At 44.4% G+C, this 21,162-nt stretch overlaps 1 protein-coding gene across 4 annotated transcripts in view; it reads left to right on the top strand.

Moving 5' to 3' along the window:
• micu1 (mitochondrial calcium uptake 1) overlaps nucleotides 1-18,582 on the top strand; it is a 33,920-nt gene extending 15,338 nt beyond the window's left edge. The window contains exons 5-14 of one of the 4 annotated variants that reach the window (XM_028988566.1): nucleotides 1,727-1,770; nucleotides 5,014-5,025; nucleotides 10,065-10,070; nucleotides 10,561-10,675; nucleotides 12,246-12,328; nucleotides 12,867-13,067; nucleotides 14,314-14,451; nucleotides 15,916-16,024; nucleotides 17,217-17,306; nucleotides 17,604-18,582. In XM_028988566.1, coding sequence (XP_028844399.1) covers nucleotides 1,727-1,770; nucleotides 5,014-5,025; nucleotides 10,065-10,070; nucleotides 10,561-10,675; nucleotides 12,246-12,328; nucleotides 12,867-13,067; nucleotides 14,314-14,451; nucleotides 15,916-16,024; nucleotides 17,217-17,306; nucleotides 17,604-17,767 — 962 coding nt within the window. In that variant the 3' untranslated portion in view covers nucleotides 17,768-18,582. The remainder of the gene's footprint in view (nucleotides 1-1,726; nucleotides 1,771-5,013; nucleotides 5,026-10,064; nucleotides 10,071-10,560; nucleotides 10,676-12,245; nucleotides 12,329-12,866; nucleotides 13,068-14,313; nucleotides 14,452-15,915; nucleotides 16,025-17,216; nucleotides 17,307-17,603) is intronic. The other 3 variants (XM_028988568.1, XM_028988567.1, XM_028988569.1) reach the window with 3 other exon arrangements.
• Nucleotides 18,583-21,162: the final 2,580 nt, after the last annotated feature.

The following is a 21,162-nucleotide window of genomic DNA, read 5'->3' as shown; positions in this document are numbered from 1 at the left end:
GTAGCTTCCCCTGCCTCTTTGATAGGAGAATTAATAAATGATAAACTAGCATGTTTTTATTTGTGCTTATTGCTCTTCATCTCCTTGCGGAGTAAGCAGGTCACTGGGTCTTCATTATTTGTCTGTTCCAATATGGAAGGCTTTAGTTGCTGTGGGTTTCTTCAGCATTGTCCTGTTAGTTTGAGGTGATGTTGAGCTTTAAACTAAGTTCTAATTCAGATTGAGGCATGAGTTGCCTAAAAATCTAGCAGTATTATTTTCATGTGGTATTATATTTTGTATTTCACCCTGTAAATGTGGTGGTAAATGTTTTTGATTGGGTCGTTTTTTGACCCCTGCCATTTTCCACCATGCATATAAAATGCATCAACCGTCTGTATTGACCGAGGCTCTGTTTATTATTCTGTACATGGCTCATCTTCTCTTTTCAGGTTAGATCCGGTCAATTTAGCTTAGGAGAGTGCAGCTTTTTTTAATCATATTTAATTGGGTTGCAAGAAACCCTGCAAAGGAATATATTAGGGAATATATCAGGGATCATCACGAGCGTTGTGTAGAAACATGAATTCAATTTCTGCTATGTTACTCCTTCCCCAACTGTGTCAGAATAACTTTTTATACAGTACAGGCCAAAAGTTTGGAAACACCTTCTCATTCAATGTGTTTTCTTTATTTTCATGACCATTTACGTTGGTAGATTCTCACTGAAGGCATCAAAACTATGAATGAACACATGTGGAGTTATGTACTTAACAAAAAAAGGTGAAATAACTGAAAACACGTTTTATATTCTAGTTTGTTTGCTCTGATTACTGCTTTGCACACTCTTGGCATTCTCTCGATGAGCTTCAAGTGGTCGTCACCTGAAATGCTTTTCCAACAGTCTTGAAGGAGTTCCCAGAGGTGTTTAGCACTTGTTGGCCCCTTTACCTTCACTCTGCGGTCCAGCTCACCCCAAACCATCTGGATTGGGTTCAGGTCCGGTGACTGTGGAGGCCAGGTCTCCACTTTTTGTTAAGTACATAACACCACATGTGTTCATTCATAGTTTTGATGCCTTCAGTGAGAATCTACCAACGTAAATGATCATGAAAATAAAGAAAACGCATTGAACAAGAAGGCGTGTCCAAACTTTTGGCCTGTACTGTATATGTAGCAGTATTGTGGGTGGCACAACAAAGAAAGAAAGATTGGAGCAATTAGAACATTGGAGTGTGTATTATTTAACATTATTCTAATGACATACTTTATTTGTGTAGCCATTTGTCACGAAATGACATCTGAAAACCAGTAATGTTTCTTCAATTGATTTTACGCAGCCACAATTTGTATCACAGAACAAGCAATTGTCGATGAAACAATGTCACACCATAGTCTCAACCCAAAACTTGCCCTCCTCTCTCTCCTCGCCTGTTGACCTCATGCGACCCCTCTGACATTACGTTCAATGACACATAGAAAAGTGAATCGCAAATGAACCGGCACGACCGTTTCGTTAAGAGTGCTGGAGAGTGGAAATGGTCTGATAATGGTGGTTATTAATCACAGATACCTGTCAGTAATGGCTGGAGTTAAAGTAAGGACCCCCTGGAAATACAATTTTTCCGGGTGGAGAATAATGTGGATGTAAATGTCCCTTACTTCCGGCACACAGGCGCTTTGCACTTTCTGGTGTTTTTGTATTAACGTCACCATTCCTGTTTTGTCTCTTCCCTCTCTTTCTCAGATCTGGGTCTAGACCAGTTCATGGTGAAGAGGTATGATGGAAAGGTAAGCCGTGGCTACGTTGGCGTGTGTGTGTTTTTCCTCTGTGTGTGTGTGTGTGTGTGTGTTTGTATCTGTGTAGGAGGTAAAAGCGAGCCGTTACCTAGCTATTGTTGCTGTCCGGCGGATTGACGCTGGAAGATTCTTTTATAACCTGCTCTCATAAATCCTGCCATCTCCGTCTGTTCAGTCTTGTGTAGAGCTGTGACCAGGTCCCCCCCTCCCTTTCTTTAATGTTTTTTTTTTTTTTTGTTCTGTTCCCTTCTACTGAAAGCATTAAAAATGTAGCTGTAGTCACTACTTGAAACCAGAACATCTGAGTGGTAGTGGGTGTTCTATCCTCACTACTCACTTTTCCTTATGAGGTTTAGCTGTTTGCAAATTTTTTTTTTATGTTGTCCGTGTCGTAAGCCATCATGTTGAGGATACCTTTCAAATATTTATTCATTTAGAAAATTACTTGTTTTCTATTAAAAATTAGTTTGAATAGATAATGTTTGAATATATATTATTACAAAATGAAAGAAATAATTCGAGACTAATTGTTGATGTATGCAGATTTTCTTCTTTTCTTTGCATTCTAGCTTTAACCAATATAGCAGTATTCTGCTAAATGTTTTTTTTAATACTCACTCTTATATGCATGGACAAGGTAGATGTAAGAAATCTCTGTGTCTTCCCTTGTTAAAAGCCTTTGCCTTTTCAGCCCGAATCATCAAGGGAGGCATTTAGCCCAGACTGGGGTGTGTAAATGATAGCATTTTGATAAAAATTGGACTTTAGATATTTAATTGTCTGGGCCCACGCCTTTCTTTGAGGAGGTTAAAAAGCCTTTTTAATTAGCTTAAATCAGCATAATTTCAGCTCAAACTGTTAATATGAGCCAAATAGGCATGTTTTTTTATGGTTATCTCCTGGGGCTGCTGAGCCACACCTGCAGTTGGTATCAACTTGTCAGCCCCCTCCTTCGTGGGTGTGGCGCTGGTCACAGACGGCATTTGCCCCAGATCGACCTGCGGTGCGGCTTACCCTCCTCCATAAAGATAAGAGCCACAAAAATCACGGAGCGATTAACTGTTCAAATATTATCTATTTTTGTCACATTTATTTTTTGCTCTGCCTGGCCCGTTCCCAGGCCCACGTTCTGTCAAAGTTTCCCGGCGCTCTGGGGCATGCAGCACAACTCCTCATTCTCAACCCAGCCGCTGTGGAAGCAAGCACCTTGTTGGCTCATTAATAGGTCTGAGAGATTTCTGTCTCGTTATCGTTATCACCAGGCCTGAGGCTGCACGGCTGTAAATGCCCTCTCTCCATGGGCTAGCAGGAAGTCCGCGTGCAGCCGCTCGCTCTTCTGTACCTGTACAAAAGTAATATATAAAGCTTCCTCCTGCTGTTTTTTTTTTTTTTTTTACATTCTGTCTCTCATGTAGCCCTCCCCCTCCTCTCTGTGACGAATCTGCTCCGGGATCAATATCTCCTGTGTGTTTTTCTTCTTTTCATCAGATAGAGGTGAAAGGAAGGTGCCCCACTATCTTCTATTGTAGCTATAAACACAGGAGACGATAAGTGCAAGAAGTGACCCTGCAGTTCTGAAGCTGCTTTTCCAACCTTCTCGTTCAAATTTGCATAAGAAAATCTGGCGTCTGCTGCCTCACCAGATGCCCTCATTCGGGGTCATAATTCAGAAAAGATGGAAATCAGACACAAATTTCCATCTTGCTTAAATCAGGTGTTGCCAGACATGCCTACTCTTGTGGAGAGCAATGCTTCGTACTTGTGGTGAAACACATGACTGCTGTTAGTTAACCGTAGCTGCTCCGGCGGCCTGTGGGTGTGGTTTGAGGTCATCTTTGAAGCACAGCTGTCATCATGGCGGTTCCACACCTCAGAATGTTTAAATCGGCGGTCCCCGCTGCCCCGAACGCCCTCCCAGCAGGATCGAGCTAGAGATGCTGCAGTTCCCCATGCAAATTTATAAGCCTTGCCGTTTTGCCTGTCCGACGCCATCTCTTCTCGGCTGAATCCCTGCCGTGACGCACCGGGGGACCACTCTCGCTCCAGCTGCTCGCCCGCCTCCCTCTCCAGCTCTCTGTGCGTGTTCGGCAGCGGCGGCTGGTTATTTGGTCTTCTGTCTGGCTGCTCGCCCTCGCCGCTCTTGCTGAATCTCCTTCCGAGTCCAGCCGGCATAATGCGGCATTGTGATGAGTTTCCAAAAGGTGTCATCAGGGTGGTGGTAGCCTAGTGGGAAAAACACTCGCCTCTGTACCAGAAGACCAAAAAAAATCTACAAACCCCACTTACCACCACTGTGTCCCTGAGCAAGACACTTAACCCTGAGTGTCTCCAGGGGGGACTGTCCCTGTAACTACTGGTTGTAAGTCGCTCTGGATAAATGCTGTGAAAGTTTTAAGGCTGATGCGCTGTGTTTTAGGAGGTTAGGGACTCTGCAATGAAGCGTCTAGATGTTGAGTTTGGTTTTACTGTGATGTGTTTGTGAGCTGCGGGGTTTCAGTGAAGGGCTTGGCTAAAACAGTGACTGGTTTTTAATGATGGCAGATGAAAAATCATATTCTGAAAGCATTCTGATTAGAATGTGCACACGTTTATAGCAATGTGTTCCGTATTCAACCAATACTTGAAATATGACCAGAGTTTATTGAGTCTGTTGCCAACATCAAAAGAAATCCGTTACTGCACGCTGCCCCCCCATGGATCATGTCAAGTGAGTTCTAAAATGGTGTCCAACACTGGAGATGTTGGCCTTGTGATCACTGATTTCAAGGCAAGTTATGGCCAGTTGTGGTTTAAGTGTAGAAGTCGAGTGTGTGTGGTAAGTCTACAGCATGTACTTGTATTGATGTGTAATTGTATCCACTTGCTGCTCTCTTGTTCTATCATGTGTTTTTTTTTCTCCCCACTTTTATTCTTTGGTTGTTTAGTTTTCATTTTATATAGTTTGGATTCATTTTGCCGTCTGTCTCTCTGTCTGTGGCCTTTGACTCAACATTGTCGTATAACATAATGCCGCCTACTGTAATATAATGTGTTGTCCTGTTGCCTGTTATCTTCCTCTGTATTCATCCATGTAACCAATAAACCTCCTCCATTCTCTCTCTCTCTCTCTCTCTCCTCATCTGCTCCTGCCCCCAAACAATTCTCTACACCCATCCTGTTCATCTCCTCCCCCCAACAATCCCGCCATCCCTCCCCACCCTGTTCTGTGCCTCTATTGCCCCTCCCTTTCTGCAGGACTTCTGGCAGGTATGGGGCGTGTGCCGAGCTGCATGTGTGTGTGTGTGTGTGCGAGTGTGTGTGGGTGTGTGTACATATGTGTGCCTGACGAGACCTTTGCACTGGATCTTTGCTCATGTTTTCCTGTTTCCTCCCTCGCTCTCTCTCTCTCTCTCTGTCTCGGAGTTGTCAGTGAAGAGAAGGTTTTTCTCCGGCAAAAGTTACGTCTTCTGTCATCCTCACCCTCCTGCCAAATAGGACCGTGGCCAAACAATGCATTAAAAGAATATACATTTTAAATTAAGTCATCGGGTTGGTAATTCTAACACATCGAAACGTACATTCAGCCCTGTGAGAATGGGGGAGGCAGAATGCACTCAGCAGAAAAATGGGGATTTATATAGTGCGCAAAGCACTGAGTGTGCATTTTTTATTTTGCTGTATTCTGATGGATTACACAGGGCGAGTGTGTGTTAAAAAAAAATTATTTATGCGTTGTAATAATGCACGTGTCAGCGTACAAACGTGGAAAATCTGTAATCACACACAGGCCATGTTCTAAATGTTCAACTTGCAGCCACACTTTATAAAAACTTAATCAGTGCCCAGCCCTTTTCTGTAGCAGACCACACCCAGAACTCAGGCCTGGCGCACCTGCACAAGGTATGCAGTCAGACAGCCTCCACACACACTTATCCCCTGCGTGGAGAACACACACACTCTGCACCCTGTCCAAAATGCAGAAGAGATGTTTTATTATATTAAAAAGATATTTTATTATATTTACCAAGACTCCAAACCTGGAACCTGTTGGCCAGGGGCAACGTACAAACACAAGCCTACGCTCACACACACACACGCACACACACGCACACGCAGACCTGTCTCTGCAGGCTCTCCACTCATCACACTGGCAGTAGACACACGGCGAGGTCAGCTGTCTCCTGCATGTCACAACCCCGTTGCAGAGAACAATGCGGTGCAGCGCTCGGCAGCTGAATTATTGAGTGACGATTTGTGCGCCTCTCAATGGAGGAACCGCTGTTTAGATCACAAACCTGACTTATTCAGCTCGCGCAGAAAACCCGGCCACTCCACCCGCAGAGCTGGGTTTAAAACCCAACTTTATATTATAAGTGAAGAAGACATTCATCTGTCCAGGCGTGTGTTTTGTCAGGTTTTTTTGTTTTTTGTCAGTATTTCTAAAGTTTTTCTCTAATTTGCGGGTTCTAGGAAACGTCTCTTCTGACAACTCTGAACTCTGTCTGTCTGTCTGTCTCCATGCTTTGGCGCTGCAGCTGTCCTCTGCATGTTGTGCTGGTTGCCTGTGTCTGCAGGACCGTGCAGACAGTAGAGCAGGAATTTGGCTGGCGCCCTGGTCCTCCCTCTCCGTGCACCATGAATCTTTTTTTTTTTTTTTTTTACTTTTTGGGTGGGTGGAGGGACCCACTCCACACCCTTCTGGTGAATGACTCATCCCTAGTGGGGGTGAAGCTTGTGCTGTCGTTCCCCACGTCTTCACCTCCTGCGTCTTCAGTCCCAGCATTGCATGAAAGTGGTGGAGCATGTCTGGGTTTGGCTGGGACTTTCTCAAGCATGTTGAGCACTCACAGGGAAGGGAAGATTGATTGGGAAATTGATCTCAGATGATGATTTTTAAACATTTTACAGCAAAGCAACATAAACCCCCCGCTTTCCTGAAATCGGAACGTGGCGGTCTTGCCCTGTAAATTCACAAAGGCCTACTAGTGTCACATGACCTTGGAGGACTGAGAGGGAGAGCCTATGAATGGTGGCTTACAGAATGCTGAGGGATCTGCTGCCATGGAAACCTGCCTTTTGTCTTCACACTTTAGCTTTTTTATTTTTTCTTTCTTGTTCGATTTATTCATTTCCTAGTAATGTTGCAGTTTTTAGAAATTCAGGGACAGCTTGTGTGTTTTTTCTCTTTCTATAACCCGCACAAACACATGCACACGCTCCAGATTGTCTTTGTTTTAAGCACATTATCACCGCTCACAAGCAGGTGGGCCGCACCGCGCCTGTCTAACTCCATAACGCTCCGCATGCGGGCGGACGCCAGCCCACGCTGGGTCTAATAGAATATTGATTGGCACATATGTTGATTCATTGGATTGAATTTGGGAGGAAGTCTCTTTGACTCATTAGGAGCACACCTGGTCTGGAATTTCATTTGGGACTACAAACACACACACACACACACACACACACACACACACGCACTGTCAGTAACCTACCAATATTCCTCTTTTCACATTTCTCTGACACACTGACTGAGTGGGATTTCATGTGGGAGATGAGGATCTGTGAAAAGTGTGTGTGTGTTAAGCAGCATCAGTTGGATTTCACTTTCCTTTTTCTATTTTCAAAGAGACCCTTGTGCCAGAGTTTAGTAGAGCGCAGGTGTCTTGTCAGCCCAGGGTGTTTGAGAGGCGGTGGCTGGTCCACCACACCCACCCCACTCTGAGAGCCCAGAGCCACGTCATCCTCTGCCTGCAGTGTGCAGTCTCCACTGAACCCGGATCTCGGTGGTCCTGCTCCTCGATTTAATGCCATTTGCGATACGACCACTTGTATATCTCTCCAGTCCTCTGCCTTGTTCTATCCTCGTGCCATTCCCACCGTGCAATCACTCAGCGCTGTTATCAGGGCAGATGTTCTGACCATGAAATGTCAATAATAATATTTTTATTTCCTTTGACATTTTCCCCAATTGGATTTCAATAAGGTAGTCAAGCGATTTTTAGGAATAAGGTTGCTGTAGTGCATATTTTTAAATATAACATAACCTGCAGACTCGATATACAGGATAGCAGATAACATTTGCCCTTGTTTTTTCAATGGTTCAGGAGGGTAACTAGGTCAGACCACACATATAGGGAGTAAATTAAATTTTAGAGGTGCGACCCTTCACGGGTCCCATGATTCAATTTCATTACGATTATCATGTCAGCAATTCAATTCAATTTGAATCGTGATGCATCACAATGTATCCAGTCTTTTTTTTTTTTTTCTTTTACATTTTACAATTTTTTTTCCCCAACATTATGTTTGGAATACATTAGTAAGATGAGAGTTACTCCTACCCGGAGCAGCATTGTAATCAGATCAGGCAACCACAGTCACTACTGGCACTACTTTTTATCTAGAATTTTTTTTTACCACAGCCAGAAAATCATCAAGCAACATCCTTATGACTTAATCAGTTACATTCTACACTGCATTGATGCAGATTATGACATTAATTTCAACTCCCTTGGTTGATTGATTTTATTTTATTTTACTATGTTAAATATAGATTATAGAATTATTTCTCTGACAGCACTACATTGTGTCATAGTAAGTATAGAATTAGCAAAGCCAAAATATTTTCAGTTGTATAAATGTGAATATTATTAATTTTATTGCCCCATGAGTATTAAGACATTGTATTGCCATACTTGTTCAAGGTCCAACACCAGTGTCTTGATGGATTTTTTGTTTATTTGTCAATAGCTCCTCCTAGTGTCTGGGAGTGTTTCTAATTTTCTAGCAATTTTGACTCGTGTGCGGATCTAGATCCGGAGGTCTACATCTATTTCATTTGTAGAGCTCTGTACAGTTCTGTTCTGAGCATTATTTGCAGCCATTCTATCCCTCTGGTTCTTGCTTTTTCCAGGGTGACTAATCAAATTCAGCCAAAATTTTGGTTTCAGGCCGCTTAATACACACACACCCGAGTGGATGGTCTCTGCGTAGCTGCCACAGGCTCTTTCCTCTCTCTTTCTATTTTCTGCCCATCTTCTGCATTCGAGCATGGCCTGAACACAGGATGGCTCGTAGGATGTTGCTGCAGTAATTAGGATTAGCCAGTACAGCTTCAGACGAGCAGAGCTAAATTCCGACTGGCCACAGCTCTTTTTAAAAGCGTGTTTAAATCCATGCCACAGCTCAGTGCCACTTCACACTTAGGAAAGCTCTCTGCAGGAAAAAAAAAAAACCAAAGCCAGCAGCCGCTACGAATACAGAACCCAGAGCTCAGGGCCCAACACTCAATGGTACTCAGGTGAGGGTTCGGCAGCTCAGGGTGGTTGGGGAAGCGCGTGACTTCCAGCTCAGCCAGCGAGTTCTCCAGCCTTTCTGGTCCCGGAATTCCAAAAATGTGAGATCGTTGATGGAACTGTGCAGTCTTATAAAAACCAACAGCAGATTCTTTACGTGCTCCTCCTCCCGTTACATATTCAGCAGCCATTATAAATATATATGAAACTGGAATGGATTCTGTGGCTTGTTCACTCAAATGTTAACAGGCTGAAAGGCTGCAAATAGTTATTTTCATCAAGTATTTTAAAAATATAAAGTAAATTAAATCTGGAGTAAATTATTATTTAATCTGCAACATTATACAGAATATACTGAAATAATATCCATATATCAGTACTATTCTTATGTGAGTCTTTTTTCCATTCTTGTCATCCTCTGTCTTTGACTTGTGCTCTACAGTTGATTATGAATGGTGTGTGTGTGTGTGTGTGTGTTCTGTGGCTTCTCCACATCATTTTCTAGCATCTGGGTACTTTTTCCTACTTTTCCTCCTGCCCTGTTTAATTTGATGCATGCTGCTTATGTCCCGACACCTGAAGGTGACAAGGAACAGAGACAGCCTCAAGCACACCAGGCTATTCCTCCGTCATCTTTGTCTGCGCTCCCTGAGTCTTTTCTTTCAGATCCAGCACTAACAGTCTGTTCTTTTCCCTCTAGCTTTTTACACCAAACTCAGTTTCACATGCTCTCTTTTACCACCACTGGCGCACGCACACACACACACATACACGCTCACACATACCAGTCATACATAATGAATGAATGCGGGGAAGCCTCAATTTCTATATTTGGTCTTCTGATGTTAAATCAAGATGGATGCTCCATGGGGATCACATTACAGTGGGGTGTGTGGCCGCTGTGTATGAATGAAATAAGAAATGGGAGAGTGTGTTGTGTCATTACTAGACTGTTGTGTTTTAACTGTATATTTTTTCCTCCTCCTTACTCCCGTCGGACCATCACAGGCGGAGGTAACGCACCACTCAGCTTAGACTGGTCACTGGCATGCGGTGTGTGTGTGTGTGTGTGTGTGTGCGCGTGTGTGTGTGTGTATAACTATGTATGAACTGTGTTCATACCAGTGTTGATTCCACGAAGCCTTTTGTTTATGTGTGTGCACACACAGATATCAACACAAGTGTCTAACCTATACGTGTGTGTAGGAAGAGTGCATTTTTATGCATATCTATTTCAATGACTAGTGTATAATTTGTTTTCTGTCCTGATTAATGTCATCTTCACCACCCCTCCCCTGCCCTGTTGGCTGTAAATGTAAGCAGCACTTGCATGGGTGTGTTTTTTTAAGGTTTAATTTATTATGCACAGTGGTTCAGCATGATAACATGAGCCTCGGCCTCGTACAGTCCACCAGCCCTCTGGGTAGCCTGGAGAGCTGGTGACAAACGGCACAAATGATTAACTCTTCATCTTCCTCTCTCCTCTGGGCTTGGGGATGAGCAGAAGATCGCCCAGGAGCGTGAAAGGTTTGCTGATGAGGACAGCATCTTCTACAAGCTGGGGGAGTGTGGCCTCATCTCCTTCTCCGACTACATCTTCCTCACCACCGTTCTCTCCAGTAAGTGTTAGGACCGAGCCAGCAGTTCAGTGTTACTAATGTCTCCTGCTTTTGATAAAAATGACTTTGTATGTTAAGTCATAGGCTGATTCAACCTTACAGTAACCCCTTGTTGTGCCAGGATGTATTTAAATAGAAACTTAAATTAGATTTTCACATCCGTGAAAATAATTAGCCATGAATATGGACTGTCCATATGTAGCCATCCTGGGTCTAACGTTAGTAATATTTCATCACTGTTGAACTCTGCTGCCATCTACTGGATTGTGAGGTCAAAGGCAACAGAGATTGAGATGACATTGCATTACATCACGTTACATTATGTTACATGGCATTTAGTGTAGAGCAACAATTCCAGGGACAGCACTTCTGGGGCAAATCGAGGCTCAGTGTCTTGCTCTGGGACACAATGCTGGTGAAAGCTCACTCACTCAGTGGGCCAGTGGTGCCCAAGCGGTTATGGAAGCGAACTCGTAATCGGAAGGTTCAAATCCCAAACTGCCAAGGTGCCACTGAGCTTCCCTTGATCAAGGTACCATCCCCACACACTGCTCCCAGGCACCTTTCATGACTGCCCACTGCTCAATAATATGATTGATTAAATGTCCACTTTTCTGTGTGCACTGTGTGCTGTGCTGCAGTGTTTCACAATGACAATCTCTTCACTTTCAGTTCACTCACTTTCCATAATCGCTTCCACATAATCAGTGTTGTGGCTGCTGGAGCCCATTCCACGACACTGGGTGCAGGGTGGGGCACCAACCCTGGTGCATAAACACATACACACACACCATTCACTCACACACCCATACCTACACTTAAGAGTTGCCAATTCACAGAGTATGCATGCTTTCCAAATAAGATACACAGGTGCCTATTTTCCCATGGTAGTCGTCCCCCACAGTTAGGAATTAAATTTTTGGATAATATGATCTAGGTAGTTATGGCATTATGGACCTGGGCCCTTTTCCCATTTCTAATTTAGATCCTTCAGGCAATAGCAACATTGCCAGCATTCATCTTCACCTTTATGCAGGGTGCCTGGATGCTGCTGGTCTTTTTCTGTTCTCCTGCACTCGGTTAGATAGAGATAATAGAGGAACAGGACATGGCAGGGCATCCCGACTTCCTGTAAATTAGAGAGGTTGGAAGATCCAATTAAACTGGACTCAGGGGCCCACAGGCAGCACGATATTGAATCTGTGTCAGGGGGGGCTGTGTTTTAAAGGACACTCAACCTGGTGGGAGTAGAGTGACTGACACCCCGCTGTCAGAGACCTTTTTAATGTTCGGCCACCGCGCTGACTGCTCACTGTGTTAGTCTGGTCCAGCTTGCCGGAGACCGCTGCTTGATATTCTTTGATTACCAGGATGATATCCAAATCAGCGTTGCTTTGGGCTCCTTTCCTCTGCTTCCCCCACTTTTCTCTTCTATGAAAATATGACATAGAGGAGCAGAGAAAAGGAGCAAATACAAAACCTGCGTGAGCAGACCAAAATGGACCAGGCATCTCCATCTCTTCCATGTGTGAAAATGCAACTTCTCATGCTGCTCTGTGTTGTTCTGCAGCACCCCAGAGGAACTTTGAGATCGCTTTCAAAATGTTCGATCTAAACGGGGACGGAGAGGTGGATCTGGAGGAGTTTGAGCAGGTGGGTAGAGATGCACCAACCCCCTGTTGTCTACCCTGAGTGAAGCACTGTTTTTCACAGGTTAACTTGGAACACGAACTGCTGCGGGATATTCCTTTTCATCCTGTTCTAAAATTCCTTTATTAAGGTGGGGAGAGGGAGTCAGAGGGATTTCTTTGAACCGAAATGCATCAGATTCCCAGCCATCGTGTTCGTCTGAGATGCATACAGTGTCCTAGTTTTTTTTTTTTTTCTTTCTTAACCAAGCACTCTGTTTTCCACTGTGACAGAGTGAAAAGATGTCATCATTAAAGCTGATGATGCTGTAAAAAGTGTCATATTATTAGCTGATATTAATTTAAATGCAAATTTAGGGAGATGTGCAATCTAAAGTCTGTCTTCAAACTACCATCAAACTCTTCTGCATACAAAATAAAGACCTATATAAAAAGTTAGATACTTAAATCATCACTTTAATTAATTAAATCATTACGTTATGTCAACCTTGAACTCCTTTTAGCATGTAAATTCAACATCACATTTTCTTTGTGTTTCTCAGGTCCAAAGCATAATCCGCTCCCAGACCAGCATGGGCATGCGGCACCGTGACCGCTCCACCACAGGCAACACCCTAAAGACGGCTGGGTGCAGCTCGGCCCTCACCACCTATTTCTTCGGGGCCGACCTGAAGGGCAAGCTTACAATCGGCAACTTCCTGCAGTTTCAGCGGAAACTGCAGCACGACGTCCTCAAACTTGAGGTGAGTGATGGTGAAAGAGACTGAAAACGGGGATGATGGGAGATAATCTGATAGTATTTATGTAAATCATGTGGAGAAGCCACAGGGATATTAAGATAGCAGTGTGAGGGGAGAGCGCTGATGAGGCGGATGCTGGCAGGAACAATTCAGAGGCAGATAAATGGTCCTCTCAACCATCATTTCTTTCACTTTACATGTCATAAATGTTGAGAACAGTCCCCACACACACACACACACACACACACACAGAAGCGATGTGGTTTGGCTGCAGTGCCTCATACGGTCTTGGCCTTGGTCAGCCTCTGTCGTCATCTCCATGGCACTGCAGAAGAGCTGAGACAGCAGCTCTCTGGCTTAATTCACCACCCCTCAGCATCTCTTTTGCAGGAACTGACCGTCCATCCCGCAGATTTCTCTTTCCTTCACTCCATCATTGTACATCACACCCATACGCTGTTCCATCTTTTCTCACCCACATGCCTTATTCTTATTCATTTACCTGCAAATTCTTATGATTCCAGCCATCTGTGTTGATGTCTACCACGGCTATTTGCTGCTTTCTGTAATGAACCGTAGTGGCAATAATTTAAAATTATTATACTATTTCACAGTTTTCGGTTTTAGACATTTTAAGCCTTTTGTGTGGGTGGCTGTTCCGCAATTTACCGGATGAGATAGGATTAGAGTCCTAGGGCACGGTTTTCACAGCCCTATATTAACCATGGTGCATGTTTGTTAGTCACATCAAGTATGTCTTTAAGACCTTCAAAAGACAAAAACATGAAAAGGCTGCTTGCTGGTTGTCGTTGGTGAAGAGAAACTATGCTGTAGATATATTGGATGTGAAATATGCTGATCGACTCTCAGCACTTTCACCTTTATTGATGAACTGGCGAATGTGACATTAAGAAACACTCCTCCCATGCATCAAATCTTTTACAGAGATTTGCACCTTCAGTTTGACTGTAGAACTGAAGTACAGAGGCAGGTATTTGTAAATGGAGAAATGTGCGTGTTTGAGGCATCGAGGATGCTGGATGTTACAGAGCAACGCAGTGGTCCTGCCAGCGGACACTTGCTCACTGTAATAACATGCACATAAGGAACAGTCCAAACCCACTGTTCTTTACTTTACTTTATTTAGCAGTGGCAGATACTTTATTCAGCACAGTGGCAGACACCAGGCCTGAATATCTCTCTATATATCCACTTATTTATTTATTCCACCGTCTCTGTCCGTCTGCAGTTTGAAAGGAATGACCCGGTGGACGGGCACATCTCAGAGCGGCAGTTTGGGGGCATGCTGCTGGCCTACAGCGGCGTTCAGTCCCGCAAGCTCAAGCAGATGCAGAAGGGGCTCAAGAAGATGTTCAAGGATGCACAGGTATGCAGTCACACACTCAGAAACACTCTGAATGCGAGGGAGCGGCTTGTTCGGAAACTACTCGAGAGATTCATCACTCTAGCAGCGGATCGGTCAGATCCCACCTGTCTGCCTCGCTGTCTCCTTCTCTTAGCGTCTGACTGTGTGTGTGACTGGGAAAGAAAAAGAGAGAAAAAGTGTCCTCGTGCTTGTTAAAATGATTGGAAGACATTTCTGTGAAGGAGAGGACATTTTGTGGATCGATGGGGATTAGAAATTCTTGTCAGGAGCCAAAGGTTTTAATTAAAATTTTCAATTTAGTGGTTGGTTTGGGTTTAGTCCATATATGTGTGTGTGTGTGTGTGTGTGTGCAACAAGAGGGTGTTTTATATGTTCTCAAAAGCCCCCTGTGTTTCTCTCCATCACTTCCAAATCAGACCCCAGCGGACAGTGTTTAGCACAGAATGCAAATTTGGAGCAGATTATAAGAGGGGGGGGGTAGAATTAACGCATTGGAGTTGGGGAGAAAACAAGTGGAAGTTCCTAATAGGCCAAAAGAACAAATTCTGTCACTTTCAATTCCCTCTAGTTTGAGCTAATGCACTTTGTGTCCCTTCTAAACCTAATGAAAGTCTCACTCTGTGATTCACATATTTGGATGCGAATACGACGTGTGGTGATTGTAGTCGCTTTTTGGAGTAAAGGTCCCCTATTATGAAAATTACACTTTGTGAGTTTATTTAACATTAATAGAAGTTCCCCTACCCTGTCTATGGTCCTGCAGTGGCTGGAAATGGTGATATGTCATTCTGCTCCACCGTTAAGAGAGCAACAACTCAGACGGTCGGATCTGGAATTTGTCCCCTTGGGGTAAAGGTTACCTCCCATTTTTTAATGCTTTTTCCGCACAGAGAATTTTCCACCCCTCCCAGAACACATTATCTCCACGAACCGTCACGTTGAATACCGCCATACAGTTTTAGGGGACCAATAAAACATATATAAAAGCAAAACAAATTCATAATAGGGAACCTTTAAGAACACTGATCATTATGGACAGGAATTTTCTACTTCCAATGATCCTTATTCTGCACAGAAATTTGCTTATTTCCTCTGTGCCAGCAGAAGCAGCCTTCCTCTCTTTCCCTTCACTGTGGTGCCACTAGGGTGCCCACTGCCCACCAAGGTTGATGGTTAAAAGCAGGGGACACGCTTCATTGTGTCACCGTGTGCTGTGCTGCAGTGTATCACAATGACAATCACTTCACTTTCACTGTTTTTTGCATTGTGTTACAGGAAGCCCTTAACATCTGATTTTTAAAAATTATTTTGTCATTTAGAGGATGTGTGAATTTTTGTGTTATAATGACAATTATCCTTGTCATTGTCAAGTTGTTAAAATCTCATTGGGGCTGATCCTGCCTTGTAAATGAATGGTAATCATCTTAATGATGCCACATTGTCTCCTTATCTCTATGTCTGCAGGGCATCACGTTTGAGGAGGTGGAGAGTTTCTTCACTTTTCTGAAGAATGTGAATGACGTGGACACGGCTCTGAGTTTTTACCACATGGCAGGAGCCTCCATCGACAAAGGTGCGTTGAGGACCCCTCAGCTCCCCTTTGTACATCCCTGGTGGCCACTTTCTGCACATCAATAGTTTGATTTTCCGCTTTCTCTTTTTCCGTGTTCCCAGCTCCGCTTTACACATTCTCTCCATCTCTGTTGTTCGTCCTTTCTGCCAAGAAGGACCGATGGTCTGTTTTGCGCCCTCCCCCCAAACTTACTCTATTCAGCAGCAGCAACAGAGCCGTATTAACAGTCTCTCCATCCTGACTGTAATTCTCTAATCGTGGCCCTGCAATTCGCCCATATCGATTGTGCTGCGGCGCAATAAACGGTTCACTTTCTTGTTTTATTCTCAGCCTGGCCATGTGATGGTTTTTATCTCCTGTGTCCTCCCGCATGAACACTAGGTGGACTGGTGACCGTAAAGTCTCCGTAGATGTGAGGTGAACGTGTGTGTTCTCTTCGCTTATAGCGGTTATAGTGAATGTTTCAGTTTAATGAAAAGTATTTTTAATGATATTTAGCAACCTGAATTGGCCTGACCCTGTCCATTGTCTGTAACCTCGCATAGCAGTGCCATGTTGATTCAGTTGTCTCTCTGTCGCAGGATAGAGGGTCTGAGGGGCTTCAGTCTTGTAATTTTGCATCCCTCCTCGTGTGTACTCTGGCTTTAGCCCCGCGCTCAGATGGTGAATTATGTTGCCACACAGACATGATGATTATGGTGGAATCAATTTGGCTCCGACTCCTCTCCTGGATTTCTGCCTCTCGTCTCTCACACCCCCCGACCAACTCCCACACCTCCACTGCTGTCTTCAGGACGATCAGATCAATGGTCCTTATGGACTCTAAAGAGCCTTTTATCTCCCGGTCGTAATTTTTATTTCCTTCCCTCAGGTGACCCAGAGTCTGTGTCTGGTAGACCTCTTCCCTTGAGGAGACTTGCCTGCTCGTTTGGATATGAAACCTTAAATCCATCCCTCCCTGTCTGAGAGTTTTGCTGCACTGCCAGCCGTACACTTTCTCTTGCCTGGTCTTTATTGTCCCCCTCAAATCTGACATCATTGTGACCAGGGAGACGTTTTCTTATTGTTTTCTTATTGCTCAGTAAGACTGAAACCAGATATTTTGCCCTCTGCCTGTGTAACTACTCTCCTGAGCGAGGGATGTTCTGGTCAGTGAACCGTGTTTCTTCTTCCCTCCTCCCTCTCCTCCCAGCCACCATGAAGCAGGTCGCCCGCACCGTGGCCAAAGTGGAGCTGTCCGACCACGTGTGCGATGTGGTGTTTGCGCTGTTCGACTGCGATGGTGAGTTCACTGCCCCGCCCGTGACAGCCGTCCCCAGAGTAGCGTTGCGCAATTAGGAAAATGTCAGTATGATTTTCAATTCTTGAGCTCACTATTCATTTCAAAATCAAGTCTCAGTTCAGAAACGATTTGGGACCATGGCAGCTATAAAGCACATAAACAATCAATCAAAATAAAACGGTGGTGCATCAGTACGTTTTGGTCCACTTCTACAATCTATAGGAACTTGTCAGCAAAAACTTTTTTGTCCTTTTGTACCAACCTTCGCTGTACTCTACTGTCTCTGCTGCGGTACAGGCAACGGAGAGCTCAGCAACAAGGAGTTCATCGCCATCATGAAGCAGAGGTTGATGCGTGGCCTGGAGAAGCCCAAGGACATGGGATTCACCCGGCTTGTGCGCGCCATGTGGAAGTGCGCGCAAGACACCGTCTGGGACTTTGCCACGCCCAAACAGCATTAGTTCCACTATGCTGATGGCCTGACAGAGTGAGAGAACCTGACCATCCGAGCGAAAAATGAAGTGGGAAGGAGAGGAGATGACTGCCAGAGACGTTCTGCGTCTTCCTGGATTAAATAAGTCATTATGCGAACGAACTCGTTAAGATGCCGCTGGCGATAACGTTAATCGATCCTGAGTGCACACCACAGCGGCCGATGCTCTGGTGTGTGTCAGCACTGCTGTTGTCATTCACACCATACACTGTTGGACCTGGGCAGGCTGGTTAGGAGGTAAATGAGACTTTGCGGCTACATGAAGTCTCGTTTGTTTACTGCTTGGCGCCTTTTAATCTTTAAGGTCTCATCAGAGGTTCCCTCATTCAAAAGTGTCAAAACGAGAACAGAAACAAGATCAATGGTTACATGATACAGACATTGACCCCTTTATAATCTGACCCACCCTAATCCTGGAGGGCACCAGACCCTTCCATGTCCCACCACACACCTGCATCAACTGGAGAACTGGGTAGGAGGTGAGTAGACCGATTGAATCAGGCATGTTAAATGAGGGTCAGCCTAAAAAAAAAAGTTGTCTGGAGGATGAGCTTTCCTCCAGGATCAGGGTTTGTGACCCCTGCTCTCACCCTGCAGGAATATCAGTCCTTCCACATTGATGTTACAGGCTTGGTGTTATTTCTGATGATGCGTGCATGATCACAACTATATATTAAATCATATATTTCGAATGTGTATTAGAAGCAACGACAAGCCAAGAAACGGTGACCCATTGCTGTAGATTCCTGCTTTGAATGCCTAATAAATCAGTTTGGTTCCCCATTGGGTTTTGTTTTTAATAACCAATGCAAATACCATCAGCCCAGAGTGCTTCTTTTTGAAAATTCCTTTCTCCCCCCCCACACAACAGGATGATTGCAATGATCACCAACATGGGAATATGTTGGTGTTTTTAGTCTCTCACCCCACCTAATGTCTGAAGTGCAATTGTGTGTATGTGTGTGTGTTCTGGTGTTAATGTGTGCGGGCAGCTGCAGTCAGCAAATTTCTCTTAATTGAAACGTACAGGAGGGGCGCAGCGCTCACTCAGTGGACCTCAGTGGAACTTTTAAACCTCCTTTTCCATTAAAAGCTAATAAAAACTCTAGGGTTGGAGCACAGCTTTTTATAATTTACTGCCCAAAAGCTGCACGATCAACAGTTTTAGCTGAGAACTGTCACCACACCCATGTGGGGTACAATGACGCTGCAAGCTTTTCCACTCTGGAACTGGCTCAGACGCGGCCTCCATCAGTATTCGGCTCAGAGCCACGCCCCTGTGCCAGCCTGCAGCTGGTAGTAGGTGGGGTTTAACCCTGCAGGGTTTTTGCAAATTTTCCTAAATTAAGGCCTTAAATATCATTAAAAAATGACAAGTTATCCTTAAATCCAGAGATTAAAAGTATTAAAAATACTGAATAGCCAATAAATCAAATGAATGGTATTCCAGGCGGTCCTAGCCTGCTTGGTGCCCTGGGCGCGGGCCCATGTCACCCACTCCAAACACCACCACTGGAAATGACTCGCAAAAATTACAAACCGAAAAGAGCGCAGTCGCCCCCTAGTGGCTCGCAGCAGTGCTGGTAATATGAGTCTGTTCACATTGACAAAGGCTAAAAAAAATAACAAGCATTAAAGTAAAAGTCATATATCAAATAATAATATACTATATAAGATAAGCGTCTCAAGAAGAGCGTATGGTCCTCAGAGTGTCTGCCGAGTTGATGGGTCTCGAACTTGATGGAAGTGGACTTAAAAAAGGTCATAAAATTCTAAAACTTCGCTTCCTTGTATCTGCAGAAACCCTGACTGGGGTCTTCTGGTTAGTAGGTGAGTGTGTTACCCACTAGGCTACTACCACCCTACATTTACACTAGAAACCTAATATGATGTAGGTCTACATTTGCTCACTACAGCTCTGACCCATGGCCTTCACAAGACCTCCATAAGTTGTCGCGTGGAATCCGCAGGGGCTTTAATTCCTGCTGTTTCCGTGGAGATGCAACCAGGGAAGCCTTGTGGGGTGTTCTCTGGGCCCTAATATGCAGTAAACAATTCCTTCTATTTGGTATTTTAACTAGAAGGCAGGTTCAAATCCCAAACCAGTTGGAATCCCAGGTTGGACCTTGTTTCCTCCCTGAAACTATGGAAAGTGGCACATCAACATCCACATGAACATGCAGGAACCAAGCTTCAGGTCGGAATGGGCACCTGTACCAGCATCTGAAACGACGTCCACATTGTTCTGCTGGGCTGAACCAGACAGGCTTAACTTGCACTCAGCATGCAAATTGAGAAGACTTGGGTGACCCCGCTGCTTGCTCACTGGTTCTCAGTCCTTGGACCCCTGCATGCTCTTGCAAGGACCCCGTCGTCTAGCTTCACAATCTGGTACTTGGTGACTCGGGACCTTTCCTTTCTCCCAATTTTCCTGCTTCCAGCACATCTACTTGAACTGGTGCTTTCAGTTGCTTATTAATATTTCCACCCTGTGCATTGAAATCAGATAATCATGCTAACAACTGTACTCAAATTCATCTTTATGATCGAGACCAATCACCACATAGGCAGAATGTCGCAGCTCAAAGTGATGCCATCAGGGACCATCACAATGAGAGATGAGAGTTGGTCATCACACTTCAAGCTGTTAACAGTAACAGCTAAGCGGACCCTAAACATAGTCAGGTGCGTGGCTGACCCCAAGATCCCATGGCTGTTCTCCTCAAGGATAAAACCCTGACAGATGTCAAGAGCCTCTAATTTCTCATTATAATAATGCACAGAGCTGCATTACAGTTTTTAATATTCTGATGTATTCGTCCCTCAAGGTCACCTTCCAAAAAAGTTATTATTTTGGCTTGGAAAGCCAAAATCTTGTTCTTCCACTTCTTATTCTCCGGTCGTTTTTTCAAACGCATCTCCTTCTCCAGTTTTCACCCTACATCCTCCAAACTTCACACATGTATCCGGCCTATGGCCATGGGGTGTGCTTGTGCTTTTCTAAGGGATACGTGGTTCCGCCCACCTGCCACACCCAGTTTTCTGAGCCATTTTTCTGGATGTTGAAACTCAACATCCAGCATCTCCATGACCCCCTCTTTCCATTGCACCTCTTTTTCTCCCTAGTGGCCACGCCCACACTCCTCCTATTCAGCCCCAAATTTTCCCATTTTTTCCCATTGACTTAACATGGGAACTTTAACCCATTCTCAGATTCACACACTTCAACATTTTGACATAAAACTTGGTACACACCTTCATCGGCGTCCCGCCTAATTTTCTAGACCACGCCCCTGACGACAAACACGCCCTTTACACAAAAACAATGCCCCCCAAATATTTACCATGGCCAAATTCACTTTG

Source organism: Denticeps clupeoides, chromosome 8, assembly GCF_900700375.1.
Source record: "Denticeps clupeoides chromosome 8, fDenClu1.1, whole genome shotgun sequence".
Lineage (NCBI taxonomy): Eukaryota > Metazoa > Chordata > Actinopteri > Clupeiformes > Denticipitidae > Denticeps > Denticeps clupeoides.
The sequence above is the reverse complement of the archived record's forward strand: the minus strand, read 5'-3'. Positions and strand labels throughout refer to the sequence as shown.